The 20,533-nt window shown below is 44.1% G+C and overlaps 1 protein-coding gene across 2 annotated transcripts in view; it reads right to left on the bottom strand.

Annotated features, from left to right (window-relative positions):
- Positions 1-20,533, bottom strand: part of ARMH3 (armadillo like helical domain containing 3) — a 624,464-nt gene that overhangs the window by 395,729 nt on the left and 208,202 nt on the right. For both annotated transcript variants that reach the window (XM_086922652.1, XM_086922653.1), the window contains exon 6: positions 7,657-7,749. In XM_086922652.1, the coding sequence (XP_086778778.1) occupies positions 7,657-7,749 (93 nt within the window). The remainder of the gene's footprint in view (positions 1-7,656; positions 7,750-20,533) is intronic.

The following is a 20,533-nucleotide window of genomic DNA, read 5'->3' as shown; positions in this document are numbered from 1 at the left end:
TAAAAAGGAGGAAGCTACAGGAGAAAGTTGATGTAGCTTTGCATCAGGTGATGAGGGCCTTACAACCTTGAATGGAAATATCCTTAGCTTTGGTGAGATGGGTTTCCTTGAATACAACAGCAATTCCGCCTCCTCTTTTGCCTTTGCAATTGTGTGAGAGTTTGATAGCCTGGAGGAACCGCTTTGTGCAATACTGGGACAATGTCATCCCCAACCATGAAGGGTTATGGGTAACAAGTCATGTTGTATGTCTGTGAGTACGTCAGATGTGGTGCTCGTTTTAGAAAGAGATTGTGCATTAATTAGCAGGCAGTTTAGAGATTATATTTTAGTGGTTGTCTGAATTTGCTTTCTGAAAGAGTGAGCAGTATACTTTGCTGTAGTAGGTGGATTACTGGTGATGTTATTATATGTATTGAAAGAGCAATAGTGTTTGTCTATTCCATTATGCTAGTTCAACAGGCTTAGAAGGCATGTTGTATGTGTGTGTGTACAGATGGTGGGGACAGTATGTGTGCAAAGTGTTGGGCTGTGCAGGTATTATTGTGGTAGTCTTGTACAATAGACAGAGATGCACAGTTGTGAACAGGGGTGTGTTGTTTATGTTTTTTGTGTATGTTAAGGATGGAAGGAGTATGTGTAAGGTGTGGTGGTGAGCATGTGGGTCATGTTTTGAGGCTCTAAATTGTGCAATGGATGCTGCAAGGGGGAAGCGGGGTGCGGGAGGGGAATGGGAGGACTGGTGCCCCTGGTGTCCTACGAGTCGCCTGCAGACCCCTGGCCTCAAAAGGACAAGAAAGACTGATGTAGCGGTTGTCTTGTATGGCAGCTCCATTGAGTAGCTTCTGATTTTTCTCAACTCATGTGGGAACTCCTTGGCAGGGGTCAGAAGACAGAGTGTACCATGGGTCTACTGTCCCTAAAATGCTGCAGGGCAGAATCGGCCTTTTCACCAAAAACCTGAGCTATCAAGGGCATATCCATGAGAAAGGTTTGAACAGTTCCAAAATGTCCTGTTGAGTGCATACATGAGTGGTGACATAACAGACAACTGGTGCCAACAGACCCTTCCCAGATAATCAGTAGTACCTACACAAAGACAAATCAAACATTTGGTAAAATCAAGAACTTTTTGAGTCAGACAGGTCCTTCTGGACATCAGCAAGATCTCAGTGGCCATATCATAGAGAGCATGTTTTTAGTGATCCAACAGACAGATCACATTGACAGATCTTCAAGCCAGGCTAGCAAAGGAGAATGTTGGTTAAAAACAGGCTTCAATCCTCTTGGAATTGGAGGAGGAGTTGTGGTTTGGAGTTCACCTTACTGGTTAAAGCTTGAAACACCAGGCTCTCTACGGTGGGGTGCTTAGTGAGAAAATCAGGATTGTGAGGCATTGGTCTAAGGAGCCCAGCACCTGCCTATTCACCGATGGGCAAGATCAGGCTTTGACCAAGTCAGGGTCACACATCAGAATTTAGTGCCAGTAGAGTCGGTACCGACATCAAGGAGCAATGTCCGAGTGCAGGACCTGAAGCTGGAGTTGACACATGTACTGGAGTTGGTATGGGGCCCGGGTCACCAAGGTTAGATCCACTGTGGTAGTCCATCTAGAGAGAGCCTGCTGTTCCTTGGAGCCCAAAGGCACAACAGACGGAGCTGGAAGTGTATCAACAACTACAGCATGTTCCTCCTTGAAATCATCAATCTGCTGCAGCGTCACCCTTAGTCTGGGAAACTCGGGGGGAGTAGTCAGGTCACTAACTTCAGTCGAGGAAATTGGCTCTGCAAGCTGAAACCTAAAGGGAGACCAACTGACATTAGGAAGCCCTCACATCTTCTCTTTACATACAGAATGGCAGAACGGGATTGTATTGCTTAACTTTTTTAGTGCCTATGTTTGGACTTTATTTGGGATTACTAAAGTACTTCAACCCCAAAGTGGACTTCTCTTAAGAATGGCCTTGAGATCGAGTCCACATCCACAACTCAAAGAGGAACGGACGTGAGGACGACAACTTCTTATGTTCGGTGACACACAACTTCACATCTTGGTCCCTGATCTACTTCCTCCAACCTCAACTTGACATATATGTGAGGTGACTTGAGTTATCTCAAAATGCCTATATTGATGAGGTAATCAATGCAGTGAAGCGGCACTACTTAAACACATAGTACAATCTATATGAAGTTAGGGATAAGGTGATATGCCTTTTGGTCGGATTAAAAAAGAGATAAGAAGAAGCCATATTGGTTGGTGAAATAGTTAACATGGAGGGAGGGATGGTCTCCACTGATAAAGAAATTAAGAAGGGCTTTGCTGATTTCTACACAACCATATCTGGTGAGGAAAGCAACATACTACTTGGATAATAAGTGAAGAGAGGGTATCCCTAGAGGAGGAGAAATAGATTGTGAAAGTGATAAAGGACACAAAACCTCTTCAAAGCAAAAGGCTTCAGGACCACTCAGTAGGCCAGCAGATGATAAGGATGATGATGAACAAGCTTCATAGAATGTACAGATGCTTCTAGGGGTGGCCCGGCACTAGTCCAGAAGCACATCATTTATTATAGGGTAAAAAGCCATGTTTTAGCTTCTTTTTGAAAATGTGCTCAGACCGTCACCTCAAATACTGGGGAAGTTTATTCCGTCCAGAGGGACCCAGGAAAGAGAATGCGTGCCCACCGCTCACTACCCTATTGACTCTCAGCGCGCTTGCTATGGTCTGATTAAAGGACCGACGATTCCTAGCGGGGCAATACAAATAGACTGTAGAAGACAAGTAGCTTGGGCCAATGTTATTTAAAGCACGGAAAGTCAGCAGCATTGACTTGAACAGAATTCTCTTCTTAACAGGGAGCCAGTGCAAAGAATGAAGATGATTAGAGGTCCTGGTTCTCGGAGGAAGATTCAATAAAAATAATTCTGCAGCAGTCCGTACCACCTAAAACGTATGGATGGCACAGTCTAGAAGTTCAAGAAAGAAAGCATTTGCATAATCCAAGCAAGAAGTAAGGAGCACCTTGATAAAAAAAATTCCAGGCTGGATAAGACACAAAAAAACAGCAAGTTTTTCAGTGCTTGCAAGAGGCCAAAACCTTCCTCCCACCAAACTAATCGGAAGTTGGAAAGTTAACAGATTCTCGAACTTAAACCCTAAGTTCTTGCCCACTTTTGAATGAGAAACTGGAAGGGGGGCTACAATCGGCCAGCATGCCGGCCAGTTGTTACGGGTCGGGGTGCCAAAAAAGAGTATTCAGTCTTGTCCGTGTTACACATCAGCTGTTTCTGATGCATCCAAGCAAACACAACAGTCAGGCAAGGCTTGATTGAATCAGGGTCAAAATCCTCACCTTGCTGGAATGTAAACAGAACTTGGGATTCATTTGCATATGATATTATATTGGCACTGAATGACTCAACCAAAAGGGTGAGAGGAGTAAGATAGATATTGAACACAGTAGGGTGAAGGGCAGAGCCCTGAGGAACTCCAACTGTAATAGCCTTTTTGCCAGATGCAAAAGGAAGAAGCTGTACCTCCTATTCTTTGTTGTTCAAAAAGAAGGCCATCCACTTAAGTGCCAACCCCTTTACTCCAATCCTAAGGAGGCGGCCCAAGAAACAGAAATGAGGTACTATGTCAAAGGTTGCTGATTGACTTAACAAAATCAGTATATTTTATTTGCTCAGTAACCTCAGGACGGACAATCTCAGTACTCGAATTCCGCCAAAAACCTGACTGACCAGGATGTAGGATATTGTTAGTTTCCAAATAGCAGGAGAGTTGCCTTTAACAAATTTCTCTAACTTAGAAAATGCAGGGAGCAAGAAAATTGGCCTATAGTTACTCGGCAAATTGGGGTCCTCCGAAGGCTTCTTCAAGAGTGGAAGAATCTTTGCCTGTTCCAGACTGTGGGGATCACCACAGACGCAAGAGAATCGTTGAGCAGCTTGTTTACCAGTTGATTGATTCCCTGTGTCACCATAATTAACAGAAAATCGGGCAGGGGTCCGCTGGTGAGCCAGATTTTAGACTCTGATGTCTGTTAGAGACTCCTGCAAGGAAATGGAGTTAAAGGAGGAGAGAGAACATTCCACCTCTTTGGCTGTTAGAGACTCCTTCAAGGAAATGGAGTTAAAGAAGGAGAAGGGGCACAATCCAACTCCTTGATCGCTTCCTTAGAAAGGGGAAGAATTGTTTAAACATAAGGTGTAAAGAGGCCCGTGAAGAGGGGAGTAATGGGGGTGGGTTGGGGGGAGATGGACTACAGCTAGACTTCCAACATGCTGTTAAATGGTCATTCATAAGCAGTAAACCCAGGCTTGACTGCTCATCACATTAATCAATATCATTACTCAACAAAGAAGTAGAAACACTGCTCAAAATACTAGCAATTAAACTTTTTCAAGTCTTTACATGGTTGACCCAGAAGGACTAGGCTTTGCCTCATTAACAAGGCTGAAACTCCTCAGGCATTTGCTTCCATAGATTTAGGATATTTAAACTGTGTCTTGCAAACACTTTGCATTTGGCCTTTCCATCAAAGGCATTGGTGAACCTCCTGTACAAAGCTTCCATTGCAACAGTGATACTGATTTGGGTACTCTCCCCCATGTTTAAATTGGATAGGAGAACATTAAAAGGCTGTCCATTGTCCCCACTTTTTTGCACTTTGCATTGAACCTCTGGCCTGCTGGTAAGGATCTAATCCCAAATTGAAGGAGTTTTTCTGTTTGAAAGATGGGAGTACAGGATATTGCTCTATGCGGACATCCTCTTGTATGCAGCAGTACCACCTGAAACAATTCCCACACTCCTTTAGATAAGTTTAGAGAACCCGCAGAGTAAAGTAGAGCAAATGCATTTTCATGACAATAAATGAGTGGGATATAAAGTAGATTCAAACCAGGTACATCAAAATAATTAAAGAAAAGTTTAAATATCTTGGGATAGAAGTTACAGGGGAGAAGAAGAGGTGTATCGAGTTTCAGATGAGATGCTAACATGAATTCCAAATTTTGATGTAGGGGGAGGGCTGCTATCTTTAAGACCATGTATTAAACAAGGGGAACCAGGAGCTATATTTAAACAGGCCCTGCACACATGCTCCACTGTAACAGTGTGATTCATGAGAGAGTGCAGTTCCTAAGGGAGGGGAAAGGAAGGTCTTTTCTAAAAAGTGCCCTCACACACCCCGAAGGATGTCATGCTTCATCATTGGGCCTGCTCCTCGTCTGGCCAGTGCTGCAATGCCCGACGGGCACCCGCGAAGGGCCTCTTTGGCGGGGACCTTTAGGTGATGAAGCCGTAGGGTGAGTGCGGGTGTGTGGGCTAGGTAGTGCAGTGAGTGTGAAGGATAAAATAGGTCTAGGGTTACCCTAACTTATTTTATTTATTATCAAGGGACCAGGCCTGCCATCCCAGTCAGCCTTAAGCCCTACATTGTTGGGGTCTTTCTCCTCGGGATCCTCTGGCCCGGGGTACTTAACTGCATCTGGTTACTAACTGGTAATGACTGAACCAGTATTGCAATAGTGCCAGAGTACCTATTTATATTCCTTGGTCCTGATGAAGTGCCACCAGACCCGTTAGGGGCTAACTAGGCACGAAATATGTCGACCTCATGCAGGCTGTTTTATGCATCAAATAATTCCAATGTCTACAGAACCAGGCACCATAAGATATTCTTGGCAGAGTAAGACACGAGAATTATTTCTTTGCCATCTAACGGTGCTGCCCTGTAGCTCACTGCTTGATAGTCTCGCAAAGACATGGGAATATTTATCTAAAACAGTATTCAGTATGGCAAAACAATGTTCATTTGCATTTCAGAGGTCACATCCAGGTTATCCAGGAAGCACAGCAAAGGTAGAGTAAAGGTGTTTGGGTAGAGAATTGAAGTGTGTAATGATGACTATAATGATGACTATAATGAGTAATTGGTTTTCTCTATATCCAAGGAGTTCATAGTTCCCTGTGCAAACAAATACAGCTTTTATATTTGTTGTGAAAGGAACATTCATATTCAGATGCAACTACGCGCCCAGTGGGGATAAGAATATACAAAATATCAACTCAGTTTGGAAACAAAAAAATATGATGCGCCAAGCCAAGTTCCAAGAGTGAAACTGTGAGCCTCTGATAATTCTTTGTAAACCAACAAATACAGTACTATCTGTTTGCAATTTCATCTTCCTTTGACAGCCAACGTTTATATTTTTAGAACTAATATATTTTTCTCTTCATGAATGGTAGGCTTTAGTTTTCCTTCATAAAAAGTGCTTCACTTGTAAGATATTTCCAGACAAGCCAATTCTGTCCGAAAACATTTGAGCTACTTATATTAGAACTCAATGTATTTCATAACCTGCAATAGGAAAGAGGGTGCTTTATGGGGTTATTTCTATATTGTTATTCACATTACCTAAATGAGCTACTTACCTGTAATGGTGGCTATCCAATGTAATATCCGGAACGCACATAGGCAATTAGCATTCACAGCCTTTAGATTTAAGGGTGGCGACTAAAACTATTTAACACCGTGTTAAAGCTTTTGTGAGGAAAAGTAAATGAATTTCGAGATACTGACACCCTCATAGAGCTCAAATCCTCTGTCCATTTTTAGCCAACCTAGACATTTGTGAAACAGATGCATCAATTACAAGCTTATTCGTCATGACATACGCATGGAGCCTGTATTGATCCAGTTAAGACACAACAACCTGTGTGGAATTAATTTAAGATTACATACATTGTGTACAATACAGTAGGGAAAGGGCAAATGTAAGGTTTGGGATAAGCTTTTTTTAAAACCTCTTAATTCTAGCCTATAAAAATACAGAATGCTAAAAATACATAACCCATTTCATAACACATGTAAATTCTAGTGTAATTATCCGAGTATAAAGGTAAACCTGTATGCACCGACCCTCCTCTTTGCATCATATTCTACCTGACTCAATAGAGTGAATCTGAAAGGTGTTGCAGTGTCATAGGGGAGTTTTCCTGCAGTTTTCAAAATCAAGGAGGGGGCTGTAAAGGGACATGGAAGATGTTGATTTAGAGCATATCCTGGTCAACTTAAATGGTGGCTTTTACAGCTTAAGCTAAGAAACCACTTAAAAAAGTCCTGGGGAGATCTGTGTGGTGAAGGAATAAACAACAGATGAAGATGTGTGCAATTGTTCTTTTAATGGGAATGCATTTAAATTCTACAAACGAACGAAAGAGAGAAAGTTACATACACACAGTGTGAGAGGCAGCAAGTGCTAGAGACAGAAAGATATATGTATAAATAAATGTACCATTTCTATGGCAATGAAATGAAGAACAAGGTAATGTAGAAAGTTATGCAGCTTCATGAAGACAGGAATACAATTTTAGATAATGTACATTTACATTTCTAGAAGTAGAAATGTACATTTCTTAGAGACTACGAGTTATTTCAATGACTTCAAAGGGTGTTATGGGAAGTCTTGAAAAGATCCTAATTTCTAAAATATCAAGTATTAAAAGGCAGTTCATTTAGGATTTTGCCTTACACAAAAAGTATATGGCCTTCATGTAACTTTACTAAACAGCCAGATAATTATAAAAAACAACATTGATCTATACCCTATCACTGATAAATAATACATATTTGACTTACTTACAGTTACTAAGCAAAGTAGCAGCTTCAAACATAAACTTTTCAGACTTTCAGATCCATCTCCACAAAGTAGCGCATCCAAACTTTCCATAAGATTCTGGAAGAAAGAGCACACGCTGAAGTTGTCCCCTACTACAATTAATCCATCATTCAGTCATTATAGTAACATATGACCGACTTAGTCGTTAAAAAAAAAAAACAGAAAGGGAGGTACTTTGAAAGGTTACTTGTGGAAAATTAGGAAAAGTGATGTACATAAGCAGTGTTCATTTGCCCTTTCCCATTCCCTTCCCTGTACGTTAACCACGCCACCCCGCCAGTAAAAGCCCGCGCCCACATATACCTGATAGCCATTTTAGGCACCATGGCCCTGTTTGCCCGCTCATCGGAATCCCCGGCTTCCCTCCTGCGCGTATTTGAACCCCCCCCCCTCTCACATGTATAGATCATGAAACCCTCTCCCTCTGCGCGACCCTGCTACGAAAAGCAACCCCCCTGCTTGACCCACGCAAAGTCCCCCCCGTTCCTTCTTGAAAAAGCATCCCTCGCCTCAGCTGACACAACCCCCCCCAGCTGTATCTGACTGCCCTCGTTCTCTCATGTGCGGGTCATAAGACCTCTCTCTCTATGCGACTCTGTCCCTGTGCGCACCCTGGCTCTCCCCTCCTCCCTCGCATGGACAAGTCATAACTCTTCTTCTTCTGCAAGACCCCGTCCTTGGGAGTCACGACCGCACCTGACCAGCACCTCCTTTCCTTTCATGAATAACCCCTCTGTTAGTAAACCCTCCCTCCGCGATGGACTGTCCACACATGTCCGAGGCCAACGCCTAAGCCGGAAGAAACTGTTTATTGCCCCTTATGGTATGGAGTCACTCCTCTTCAAAGAACCCACTATTGATCCTGGCTTCCCCACCCCTTGGGATACGATCAGGCGCACATACCCTAATAATCAGCAGAACACTCAGCTGCGTCACTGCCCCCTCTCTTATCAACAGTTCAAGGGTCTCTATTGTAAGCATATGTGGGGTAGGATTGACACGAGGATTATGGGGATGTCTTTTCTTTGTGTCACAATGTCCTGATTGTAATGCCAAGTGTTTTGTAAGGTATAAAAGACGAAGTCTCAGCTCACTTGTTAGAGCACCTCCCGAAAGACACTGTGTTTCGTGTCCGAAATGACAGGCTCTCCTCATGAGTAATAAATCCTGTTCTTATGATTCCTGCTTCCAGCGCCCGTCTCTTTATTTGGTAACTATTCAGAATGGGAACTAAGAGGCGACTTGCGCCAGCAGCCCGGGCATCGATAGTAATATGGGCTCACTTTCAACAATTGGCGTCCCAACGCGGGGTCCATCAGTGACATAAGGTCCGGTAAGAGAGATCCAGACGAAGAAGTGAACATCTAAACACGCTTCTTCCAGGCATCCGGAAGGAAGAAAACTACTGTAGATTTAGAAAGCTTGTAAAGACCTGGCTGTACGAACAATAACCACCTCACACAGTTCCCTCCTTTCTGTCCTTATTTCCAGCTGTGTCTAGGCGCCGGGAAACCCTTCTTGGGTAGCTGTTGCGCCCTATAAATTGATAAAATAATAATAATAATAATAAATGATCGGAGTATACCTGCCTTGAGAGGGCCCTCGTCCGGCTGCCGATCGAATGAACTTCACCGATTCTGAACGGACCTCTCTCGAGTGACCTATTGTCCTGACTGGGATCCCACAGGAATGCTGCATGGAGTAAGAGAACGATCGGGCGCTGGAGGAGGAAGACGAAGAACTGTTCGTATGGTCCGGTCCGGGTAAGATTAAGTAGGGCGTTTTACGCCTGATTGGTAGGATGGTTTTATCCATCTGATTGTTTGATTGATTGTATTGGAATCAGTATTTAAATACTGATATTGTTTGGTTATTGGTTCATTTAGCTTTGGATGCTACTTGAAATATTGGTTCTCTTCTTGAGAACGAGACATTCTCTGTTTGCAAACAGCGGCGAATAGGAACGTTCGTCTCTCTTTGCAGATAGAGAAGGGTAGGTAATGCAGACTTTTGTCCCCGTTGTAATCCGTCATGCCTACCTTTCTCCCCACTGATTGTTTGAAATCGATTAAATAATCGATTGTTGCTCTTTGAGATCTTCCCTGTCCACAAACAGAGACGAATAGAAATATTCTGTCTCCCTTTGCAGATGGCGAAGGGCAGGTAATGCAGACGTTTGTCCCCGTTGTAATCCGTCATGCCTGTTTTTCTCCCCACTGATTGATTGATTGACTGGACATTGTTGTCCAAGGAATTGTTTGTTTGAGGTATTTTCTGTTTGCAAACAACGTGGAATAGAAATATTCTGTCTAGTCTTTGCAGGTAGAAAAGGGTAGGTGATGCAGACTTTTGTCCCCGTTGTAATCCGTCAGTCCTACCCACTCCCCACTGATTGACTATTATTTGGGGGGTAGCTCACCCGGTCCGTCCAGGAGGCTACCCTAATGGAGGACACATGCCCCCACTTGTTGGCCATTTATTGGAAGTAACCCATCTGGTCCGCCCAGGAGGCTACCCTAGTAAGTGGAGGTACATCATTTGGTCCGACCAGGATGATACCCTAACGAAGGATATGTGTTCCCCTCTGATCGATAATCTAGTTCCAACCCGGACCATTTATTGGAGGTAACTCACCTGGTCCGTCCAGGAGTACCCCTAGTGAAAGGACATATAAAAATGAAGTGATCACCGTACCCTACTAACAGAAAACTTTAGCTCGAAACACGCTAAGGAAAAGAAGGAAAAATAAAAAGAAATCGGGCTAAGTCAGTAACCCCCTGATGAGCTTTCGACTTCACTAAAAATAAGAAACATTAGAAACAGTTCGTAATAAGAAATATAAAATGGCGAAAAGTTTGACAGCAAAAATAGCCACGAGGTAGCTAGGCTCCGCTGCCTATTCCTGCTCCCAACATGTCTGCCTCATTGTTTGCCACACCCAAATAACGGTAACATGAAATAGATACAAATAAATAAGACACCTACCCCCATTCCGGAAGCTCCCGAAGTGCAACAGGTCCGCGGTTACGCCCATCCGGAAGGCGAGGCCTCGATGCGTGCAGGGCTTGGCTGGCCGCGGTCGAAAGGGGAGGCTGTAGGGCGGACGGCCCGAGGAATCATGGAGGTCTCCCCTTTCCCTCCTCTGCTGCCCTGCAGGCCACGGGGGGGGGGGAGCTGTCTTGCCTCAGCCACCGACCACCCCCCACCCCCTCTCTTGCCTGATCTGGCCATCGTCGAGGACCGGAGAAAAGGCGAGGTCGGACAACCCTGAAAGTTGCAGGTAGTCCCGCCACATGGACAACCCTGACAGTTACAGGTAGTCCCGCCACATGACCACGCCTGAGAGTTTCAGGTAGTTCCGCCACATGTCAAAAAGGGGGGGATGTCTTGCCTCAGCCACCGACCCCCCCCCATCTTCATCAGCCGGCACGGCCAATACCGAAGTTCTGGAGCCGAGGAACGGCGCAGGGTCGCTGGAAGGGGGAGGCAGCGCGAACGACCCTCCCCCACCTCCCTCCAGGTGGAGGCTTCCAGCGACACCCCAACGCTCTTGCTTAAAGAGGGTCAACATCGAAAAGCGGTCTTTTTGCCCAGGACGGGCACACGCCCCATGCCTTCTCTCCTCAACTTTGAAGATTCTATGAGAGCCGGGGGGCACCCCGATCCCTCCGCATGGGCGCCCCCGTCCCCCTCACTGGGAACCGCGACATCGGCGCACTCCTGCCAGCGCCAGCCTCAGTTTGGAAATGGCTAAAATACAGCCAAGGCACAGACTTGTTCAGTTCCGGAGGAACACCAGAATGACCCGGTAGGAAAAATTGTTACCGCCCTCCCCACTCTTTGACTGATGGTCCATATTGTTAGACTGTTACTACATTGCGAAAAACTTTTGAACTACCAACGGAAGGTTCTGGTCCTACTACGAGTCAGTGGAGGCAATCTGACTATGCAGGGACTTGCCTGACCTCGCCCAAAATGGCGCCGACACAAAATGAGACTTTTTAAATAAACCTTGTTGCACCCTGATTGCGCGGCTTTGATGCCCCGAGATATGTATGCAGTTTTTGGACAATGAAAGTAGATAAGAAGGATATTGAGTACGTGCTTGGAAAAGATAGCGATATAAGATGAACATTGATTATGTGTTGGGATGATGAACTGATTTAGAGTGGGTACTAATTATGTGTTGGAAGAAATGAACTTGTATGAAATAGGCACTGATTGGGCATTTGAACAATGAATTGATATCCGTTAGGTATTGAGTAAATAGTAGGATAATGAGATGATATTATTGAACGCTTGACACGCCTTATACTTGCCACTTAAGAAAGTCCGATATGATTTTCATTGCACTGCTGCACTTTATGAAATAAATGGCCACCGACTTCGCTCCTCATGCCCAGTTCCAGTCCGCTCCGTAGCCGGCCCACTGGGTTGTAGGCCCGTATTTGTGCGCCAACCTTTTCATTAAAGTTTTTTTGAACACGCAAATATTATTGTAACGTTTGTATTTATGAATGTTATTGAAATGTATGGCTACTGTCACCAACATGAGTAAAATACATGCAGTATGACTAAGGTTGGAGGTTAAAAGGGTCCGATACTTAGCAGCTACGTTATGTGTCACAGACAGCCGGAAAAGTGTTTCAGACGCCCTTAGAACGATACCGAAGAAATGCCACTTGACCACCACCCTTGCACATGACCTAAAAAGCCACGATCAGGTGATTCATGTAGATACGCAGACCATCAACAATTATCTATCCAACACTGCTGGTCCCTCTGGGCTTAAACGCCGAGATGGTAGAGAATGCACCCCGTGGAGATAGGTCGAGTATGTGGTTGGTAAAAATATTCTCGGATTTATGCAAGCTGATGTGTTTTGAATGCTGCCCCCACCCCCTTCTTCTCTTCCTGTCTGCAGGTCGCGTCGGAACGTCGGCTGAAGGATGGAAGAGCGATGATCGAACGACCGACGATAAGGGAAGGAGGAGCTTTGAGCATAGTACTGACGCTAGACTTAAATATGACTGTTCCTCCATTAGAGCATAACGACTGGGAGGATGGACTGACATAGAAACTTGACGGGTACTGTATGACGGAAATTGACTCGAAATTAGCACGCTAGATAACGCGATTATGACGTTTAATTAGATAGGGAAAGGACTAGGAAAAGTCCTGAGGTAAGGGTACCCAGGCACCACCCGTCTGGGAAGTTAGAAATATTGTTGATGTTCAAAATGTACCACCTCCTTCTCACCCTCTTATAGATATAACGAAGCTGCCCGACTGTTCCCCTGATCAATACCTTCTGTTGCCTCAGCCTGGAGAACCTCCAACCAAAGGAAGAAACTCAAAAGTGGTTTAAGATCCACCTATGGACAATAGCCCGACCAGGTTAATTTCTGACCGGCTGAACGAGGTGTAAGTATTGGCAATTGGGAGCGCTCGCAAAAGTGGCAAACGAGAAGAAAAGGAGGAAAGGTAAAAAGAGCTCAGCCCATGGATAAATAGGATATTAAAAATGCGCAGCATGCGCAAGGAGATTTTTGTTTGGCCAACAACTGTTCTATGTTTTGTCGTGAATCTTTCTTTTTGTGTAAAACACGTACTGTTCTCCTCCCAACCCTTGTTTGAGTGTGTGTATGTGTAGTGTAGGGATTTATGTCTTCCCTCTGTTTTGTGTTTCCGTGCTACCTGACCCTGCTGTTCTGTGTTGTGAGCGCACTAAATGACCTATTTTCGTACACGTCTCTCTCTCTCTCTCTCTCTCTTTCTCCCCCTCCATCTCTCTCTCTCTCTCTCTCTCTCTCTCTCTCTACATGTCATACGTGTACTGAATGGCTCGTTTAGGTTGCGGACGACTCTCACTCTCTACGAGAGTCCCCCTGTTCCATCTTCCTTTTTGTGATAAAAAATGTGTGCCCCGCTGGCACCAGTCTGATTGGATACTCTGTGAACACAAAGGTGTTCAGTGAAATTGACAGAAAATAAAATGATTGTGATTTGCCATATTACTACCTCTCCTTTCTACAAAATGAATGAACTCGAATTGACTAAGAAAGGACAGGTGAGACGACTAAGGTCCCCTAATCTGGCCCTCTTAAAAGGGGAACTATATGTCAATGGCACCCTATTTTTGTTGTTGTTAGAGACAAGCGTCAATGTCCAGATTGGCCCGTGATGCCCAGATTGCCCCACCCCCTTTTGCACCCAAGCGCGAATGCCCGAAGCGTCCCCGCCCCACTTGATTGACCCCAGCTACTGTCCCCGATATATACATAGTGACAATGAGTAACTGTCGTCCCTCAGGAAAACGTTGTTTTTACCCTGACCCCCGACGATAGCGCCCCCATCCCAGTTTTGAAAGGGATAGCCAGCTTTGGAGGGAAATGTTAGACTGTTAAGGCCCGGGTTTGAAAGACCAAAGTCCGCTGGAGGTTCCGGAAGGATGAATGTGACAAAATGCGCAGTTGATAGGAGTCTAATTTCTATCTATTTTTATGTCATGAATAGACGATGAATAAGCTTGGCATAAGCTCAGTAGGAATGCCGACATATGCACTGCTTGATAATAAACTTCTGACTGTGACCAATGAACGTGTCTGCGTAGGATTGAGGGAGGAATTCACATGCATAAATGTCTTCTCCTGCCAGTTCTCTAAAGCTTGTTTTGTACCTATTCAAAGATATACGACCACTGGAGGAGGAGGGTCGGACGTGACACACAGCTTGGCCGCCGATCATGGGATACATGCGACCTCGACCAAAGGTGGAGCCACAGCACAACAGGAATACGGGACGAGACAGCACTCTCCAATGTGGTAAAACGAAAGGATGAAAGGCTGTCCTGAAGCCTTTTGTCCACCTACCCACGCGTGCCTGAAGTCTCCGTCCCCCTTTTCAAGCTCGATTGATGGGCCTGCCCGCTTGTTACCCTTTGCTCCCTTGGTCCCTTTGGTGTGTCCCAGGAAAATCTGCCCCCACTCCGCCCCCTCACTCCCATCGACTATCGAAACCACACACCCTCTTTTCCACGTGACTTTTTGTCGAAAGGAAGAACAGCATCCAGGTGGAAATGGGGTATGCCGCAGGAATATGGGTGCCGAGCATAAGGCGCCACTAAAAGGACTGGTTAGGGAACAGGACTGTGGTCTAACAGCAGAGGACTGACCGCACCCTGCAACGCGTAAGGATGGATCCGAGCTGGACCTATAGCTCCACCGCCGGTGCTCAACAGCGCCAACATAAGGACACGGACTAGAGCCTACCAGTGATGGCTCACTGCTAAAAAGACACTGTGACGAAGAGATCTTATTTGAACTGGACTCCTCCCTCGACTATTTGATAAAATATTCATTGGTCACATTAGTGAGAAAGTCAGAAGCATTTATGCTATGTAGTGTATTTAAATGTTAGGAACTTAACAAAATGCAATTCCCTATGTGCTGCATTCTGCCAATCACATCAACTGTCCATGAATATATGCCATATGTTAGTATTGACAGATGCTAATTCCTTAACAGCACCCGTTTATATGTACACCCCCCCCCCACTAATTAGGAAAATGAACTCTGTTATGTAAAAAGCGGCGACTGTGGAAAATTAGGAAAAGTGATGTACATAAGCAGTGTTCATTTGCCCTTTCCCATTCCCTTCCCTGTACGTTAACCACGCCACCCCGCCAGTAAAAGCCCGTGCCCACATATACCTGATAGCCATTTTAGGCACCATGGCCCTGTTTGCCCGCTCATCGGAATCCCCGGCTTCCCTCCTGCGCGTATTTGAACCCCCCCCCCCCCCTCTCACATGTATAGATCATGAAACCCTCTCCCTCTGCGCGACCCTGCTACGAAAAGCAACCCCCCTGCTTGACCCACGCAAAGTCCCCCCGTTCCTTATTGAAAAAGCATCCCTCGCCTCAGCTGACACAACCCCCCCCCAGCTGTATCTGACTGCCCTCGTTCTCTCATGTGCGGGTCATAATACCTCTCTCTCTATGCGACTCTGTCCCTGTGCGCACCCTGGCTCTCCCCTCCTCCCTCGCATGGACAAGTCATAACTCTTCTTCTTCTGCAAGACCCCGTCCTTGGGAGTCACGACCGCACCTGACCAGCACCTCCTTTCCTTTCATCAATAACCCCTCTGTTAGTAAACCCTCCCTCCGCGATGGACTGTCCACACATGTCCGAGGCCAACGCCTAAGCCGGAAGAAACTGTTTATTGCCCCTTATGGTATGGAGTCACTCCTCTTCAAAGAACCCACTATTGATCCTGGCTTCCCCACCCCTTGGGATACGATCAGGCGCACATACCCTAATAATCAGCAGAACACTCAGCTGCGTCACTGCCCCCTCTCTTATCGACAGTTCAAGGGTCTCTATTGTAAGCATATGTGGGGTAGGATTGACACGAGGATTATGGGGATGTCTTTTCTTTGTGTCACAATGTCCTGATTGTAATGCCAAGTGTTTTGTAAGGTATAAAAGACGAAGTCTCAGCTCACTTGTTAGAGCACCTCCCGAAAGACACTGTGTTTCGTGTCCGAAATGACAGGCTCTCCTCATGAGTAATAAATCCTGTTCTTATGATTCCTGCTTCCAGCGCCCGTCTCTTTATTTGGTAACTATTCAGAATGGGAACTAAGAGGCGACTTGCGCCAGCAGCCCGGGCATCGATAGTAATATGGGCTCACTTTCAACATACTCACCTGAAACAATTGTTCTCCAGCAAACGATTCCTGACCTTAGAAACGCTCAATGTTTTATCATGCCTTAAATAAAAAACATTTTTAATTTGCTTCTTTAAATTTTGATTCTACGTTGAACAGAGCGTACAAAGCCCGCGAGAGCTCAGTACCCAGGCAGACAACTGAAACCTTCAAGAAAGGAAGCTGGTGGGTAATTAATCTGGGGTGCACACACACTCTCTAGAGAACTTTTGCTACAGGTAAGTAAGTTTACATTCTCGATCAAAGGATCCACCCCCGTTCACAAGTTCGGAAAAGATGTCAGATCAGCGCTAAAGCACGAAGCAGGAAGAGGTGGAGGGCATTGACTCAATAGTCAAACTGATTCTAGCGGAATTGCAGACCTACCTGTGCATCTCTTCTCCCATCCAAGCTTAAGCAAAAATGGTTTGCCAAACCTGGGGGCAGGCGATCATGGGTCTGTATTTTTTTAAGATTCAGCAAAGCGCTCATTGACAAAAGAAAGTTCATGAGCATGCAGGGGCCATTTTAAATGTAACCTTCCAAGTTAAGCATCCATTCTGGGCGGTAGAGAAACTGCAAGGAGAAGCTACCTTCATCACTGATTATTTAACACTAATATTTAAAATGGATCTAGTCTAACCTGGTGTATAGCCAGGTATTGACCAACATTGACTATTATTCCATTAGACTGGAGAGTGCAATCTACATACTTGAAGAGCTGTTACATGAAAGTGAGGATTTTGCAGCAGACAGCATTCTTCATTTTTCACACTTTTTTTATTTTTTATTTTCGCGCTATGGTAGTGTCAGGAAAGCAGTGGCAGAAACAGAGCATAATGGTTATTGTAAATTAAAAGGGTGTGAATTGATGGTTAAGAGGAAATAACCCCAATGTATTTGTAAAGCACATTACAAAAGAGTGAAAATCAGATATCATTTTGTGGTGCCCATCGCAGAGCTCCAAAACTGCACCCGATGGCACAAGAACTGTTCATGGTGAGGTCATGTTGTTTTGGCTGGGATGCACTTCAAATGTTCTCTGAGGAAAGAGAGTAGTGTTCCGGAGCTGTGCCGCTTGCAACAGGAATACAATGTAATTTCTTATTTTAGTACTAAATACTTTCATGTCTGTGTAATGCAATACTGGTAATATTGACTCTTCGAAGGGCGGGGGTGGGTGGGTTGGTATTAGGAAATCTCAGTCCAAATTCGCACTACGAGCTCAGTCATTTGGGGTCTACAGGAAGGGGAGACAATTCTCTTTGTGAAAAAAGCATATTTATTCTACTGAAGTAAAAAGGTATGTCAATTACGACAGTTATTGGAGGAAAATACAAAACCAACGAAAGAGATTTAGCCAAAAGGAAAAGACTTGTATATGAAATGTATAGCTGTGAATGAACGACGTTTAAGACAGAACATCGGAAACAGGAATATCATGGGGCAAAATATTATGTTAAAAATATAGAGGACAAAAATATTGTGATGGCAAGTTTCTGTAGTTAAGCAAAGTTTTAATATATATAAATAACTCCACATCTATGTAGAGAGAGAGAGTTTGAATATATATATATATATCTATATATATATATATACATATATATATATATATATATTCACTGAAACAAACATAGGTTATAGACCATATATAGTTAGGGATTAGCATTTACAAAACCTTATTTTACTCGCATAAAACCATTGAAAATCGCATATATAGTTAGTTGCGCTAACTATATATCGCGCACCCGCAATCCACTGCTGATGATGTCACATATTACATCATTCATGACATGGTCAGTGACATCACTGATGACATCACTGATGACATCTCAAATGACATCACTGATGACATCACTGATGACATCTCAAATGACATCACTGATGACATCAATGATGACATCTTAAATGACATCACTGATGACATCACTGATGACATCTCATTTGACATTACTGATCACATCACTGATGACATCATTCATGTGATTATACGATGAACCTCTTCAGACTCTGATATAACCTTAGATACACTCAGTGTAAACAGACACTCACAGACTGTCACTCATCCATGGAGTTACTCACACACCTAGTCAGTCATGCAAAGAATCAATCACACCTCCATTTCCTCAACTATACAGTTATACACATCTTACTTATTCAAACATATACTAACACATATTTACTCCCTTATACAATCCCTGATACAAGTTCACAATGATCCATACAGCCACTCACACATTCACTGGCTCTTATGCACAGTTATTTATATATGTCAACTCTCACATGTACTGTGTTTTACATATGTACTTACTTTGACATGAAGCACTGAGATATCCATTCACTCACCAATACAATCATGCACACAGTCAACCGCCCATACAGCTGTTTCCACATGCACTTTTGAACCCATACATCTAGTGAATCAACTGCTCACACATCTATGCACAGAGTCAAACACCTACCAGCCACCCCCACACACACTCAGTCTCCCATACAAATACTTTGGCAACCAATCAATAACCCATATAGTTACTCATATAGCTACTGATCAACACATGCAGCAGTTTACAGAACAACAGACATAATGATGCACAAATTAAGACAGTTTAGTCACTAACCCATGCACTCAGTGAGACACGTTTAATCACTCACTTATACAGTCAGTCATGCACCTACTAAATCCTTCATCCAGACACTTATACATCCACTCATTCTTCAATATGTAATACATATTTTAACTTTACAGAAACATACAGTCACTGGATGTTGTCATCAGTGATGTCATCAGTGATGTCATTTGAGATGTCATCAGTGATGTCATCAGTGATGTCACTGACCATGTCATGAATGATGTAATATGTGACATCATCAGCAGTGGATTGCGGGTGCGCGATATATAGTTAGCGCAACTAACTATATATGCGAATTTCAATGGTTTTATGCGAGTAAAATAAGGTTTTGGAAATGCTAATCCCTAACTATATATGGTCTATAACCTATGTTTTTTCAGTGAATTTTCAAGGTTTTCTAAATGCTAATCCCTAACTATATATGGGCTAAAACCTATGGTTTTTTCAGTGAATTTCAATGGTTTTTTAATAGCAAATATCAAAAGCTGTCAAATGTCAAGTACGTGATAGGTAAAAACATTTTCGTATTTATGCACGCTGATGTGCTTTGAACGCTGCCCCCCCCTCTTTTCTCTTAGAAGTACTCTCTCTTTGCAGATAGTGAAGGGTAGTTAACGCAGGCCTTTGCCCCCGTTGTAATCCGTCGTGCCTGCTTGTCTCTCCATTTGATTGATTGTTATCCAAGCATTTACTATTTTAGAATTTATTCTCTTTGGTTCATTCTCTATTTACTAACAAGCACAAAGCCGCAATACTCTGTTTAGTCTTTGCAGATAGTGAAAAATCGTGTAAAAAAATAAATAATCGAGCAAAATCAGTAGGCCACTAATGGGATCTCTTTTTGACCTCGCTAAAATAGAAACATTAGGAACAACCCTTCATGAGAAATACGAAACTAGTGAGATGAACTGAGCTCCACACCATGATGGCTGCAAGACAGCTCGGCTCCGCCACCCACCCCACCCAAAATAATGATAAACTCTATGCAAATATTATAAATATATACAACACACCAGCAAAGTAACAGGGTAAAACATTTTATTAAATAACTATTTACATAACTATTTTATACTTTTTGTTGCCTGATCCGGCTAGCTCAATCGATCGAGCATGAAACTCATGCACTCTGATAGCAAGCGTTGCTGCTGATGCTATGCAAACAAAAACTGGTTTTCAGTTTGTATATTCTTCAAGATTTTTCATCCAAGGCTGGTTGAGAGTTTGTAGAACGATGGCTTCAGATTTTCAACATACGGTGTGGTGGCGCGGACTGGGAGGGTGCGCTTGACTTCTGCCCCCTCCCCAAGTCGTGTTGCCCTGGCGTGGCCTAAGATCGCCCCGACATAGGCGGCCGGCTCCCGGGGTCCGGCGGAACTTTTTGCCTTTTGATGACTCTTCCATTCTGGACCTTATCCCACAATCCGTTTGACCTGAAGACATGCTGTAGTGGGGCGCCCCTTTACCGTTTCAGTTGCCATTCCGCCCGCTTTTGCTACACTGT

The sequence above is a fragment of the Lissotriton vulgaris genome, chromosome 5 (genome assembly GCF_964263255.1).
Source record: "Lissotriton vulgaris chromosome 5, aLisVul1.2, whole genome shotgun sequence".
Lineage (NCBI taxonomy): Eukaryota > Metazoa > Chordata > Amphibia > Caudata > Salamandridae > Lissotriton > Lissotriton vulgaris.
Note: the sequence above shows the minus strand (reverse complement) of the source record. Positions and strands in the feature narration are given on the sequence as shown.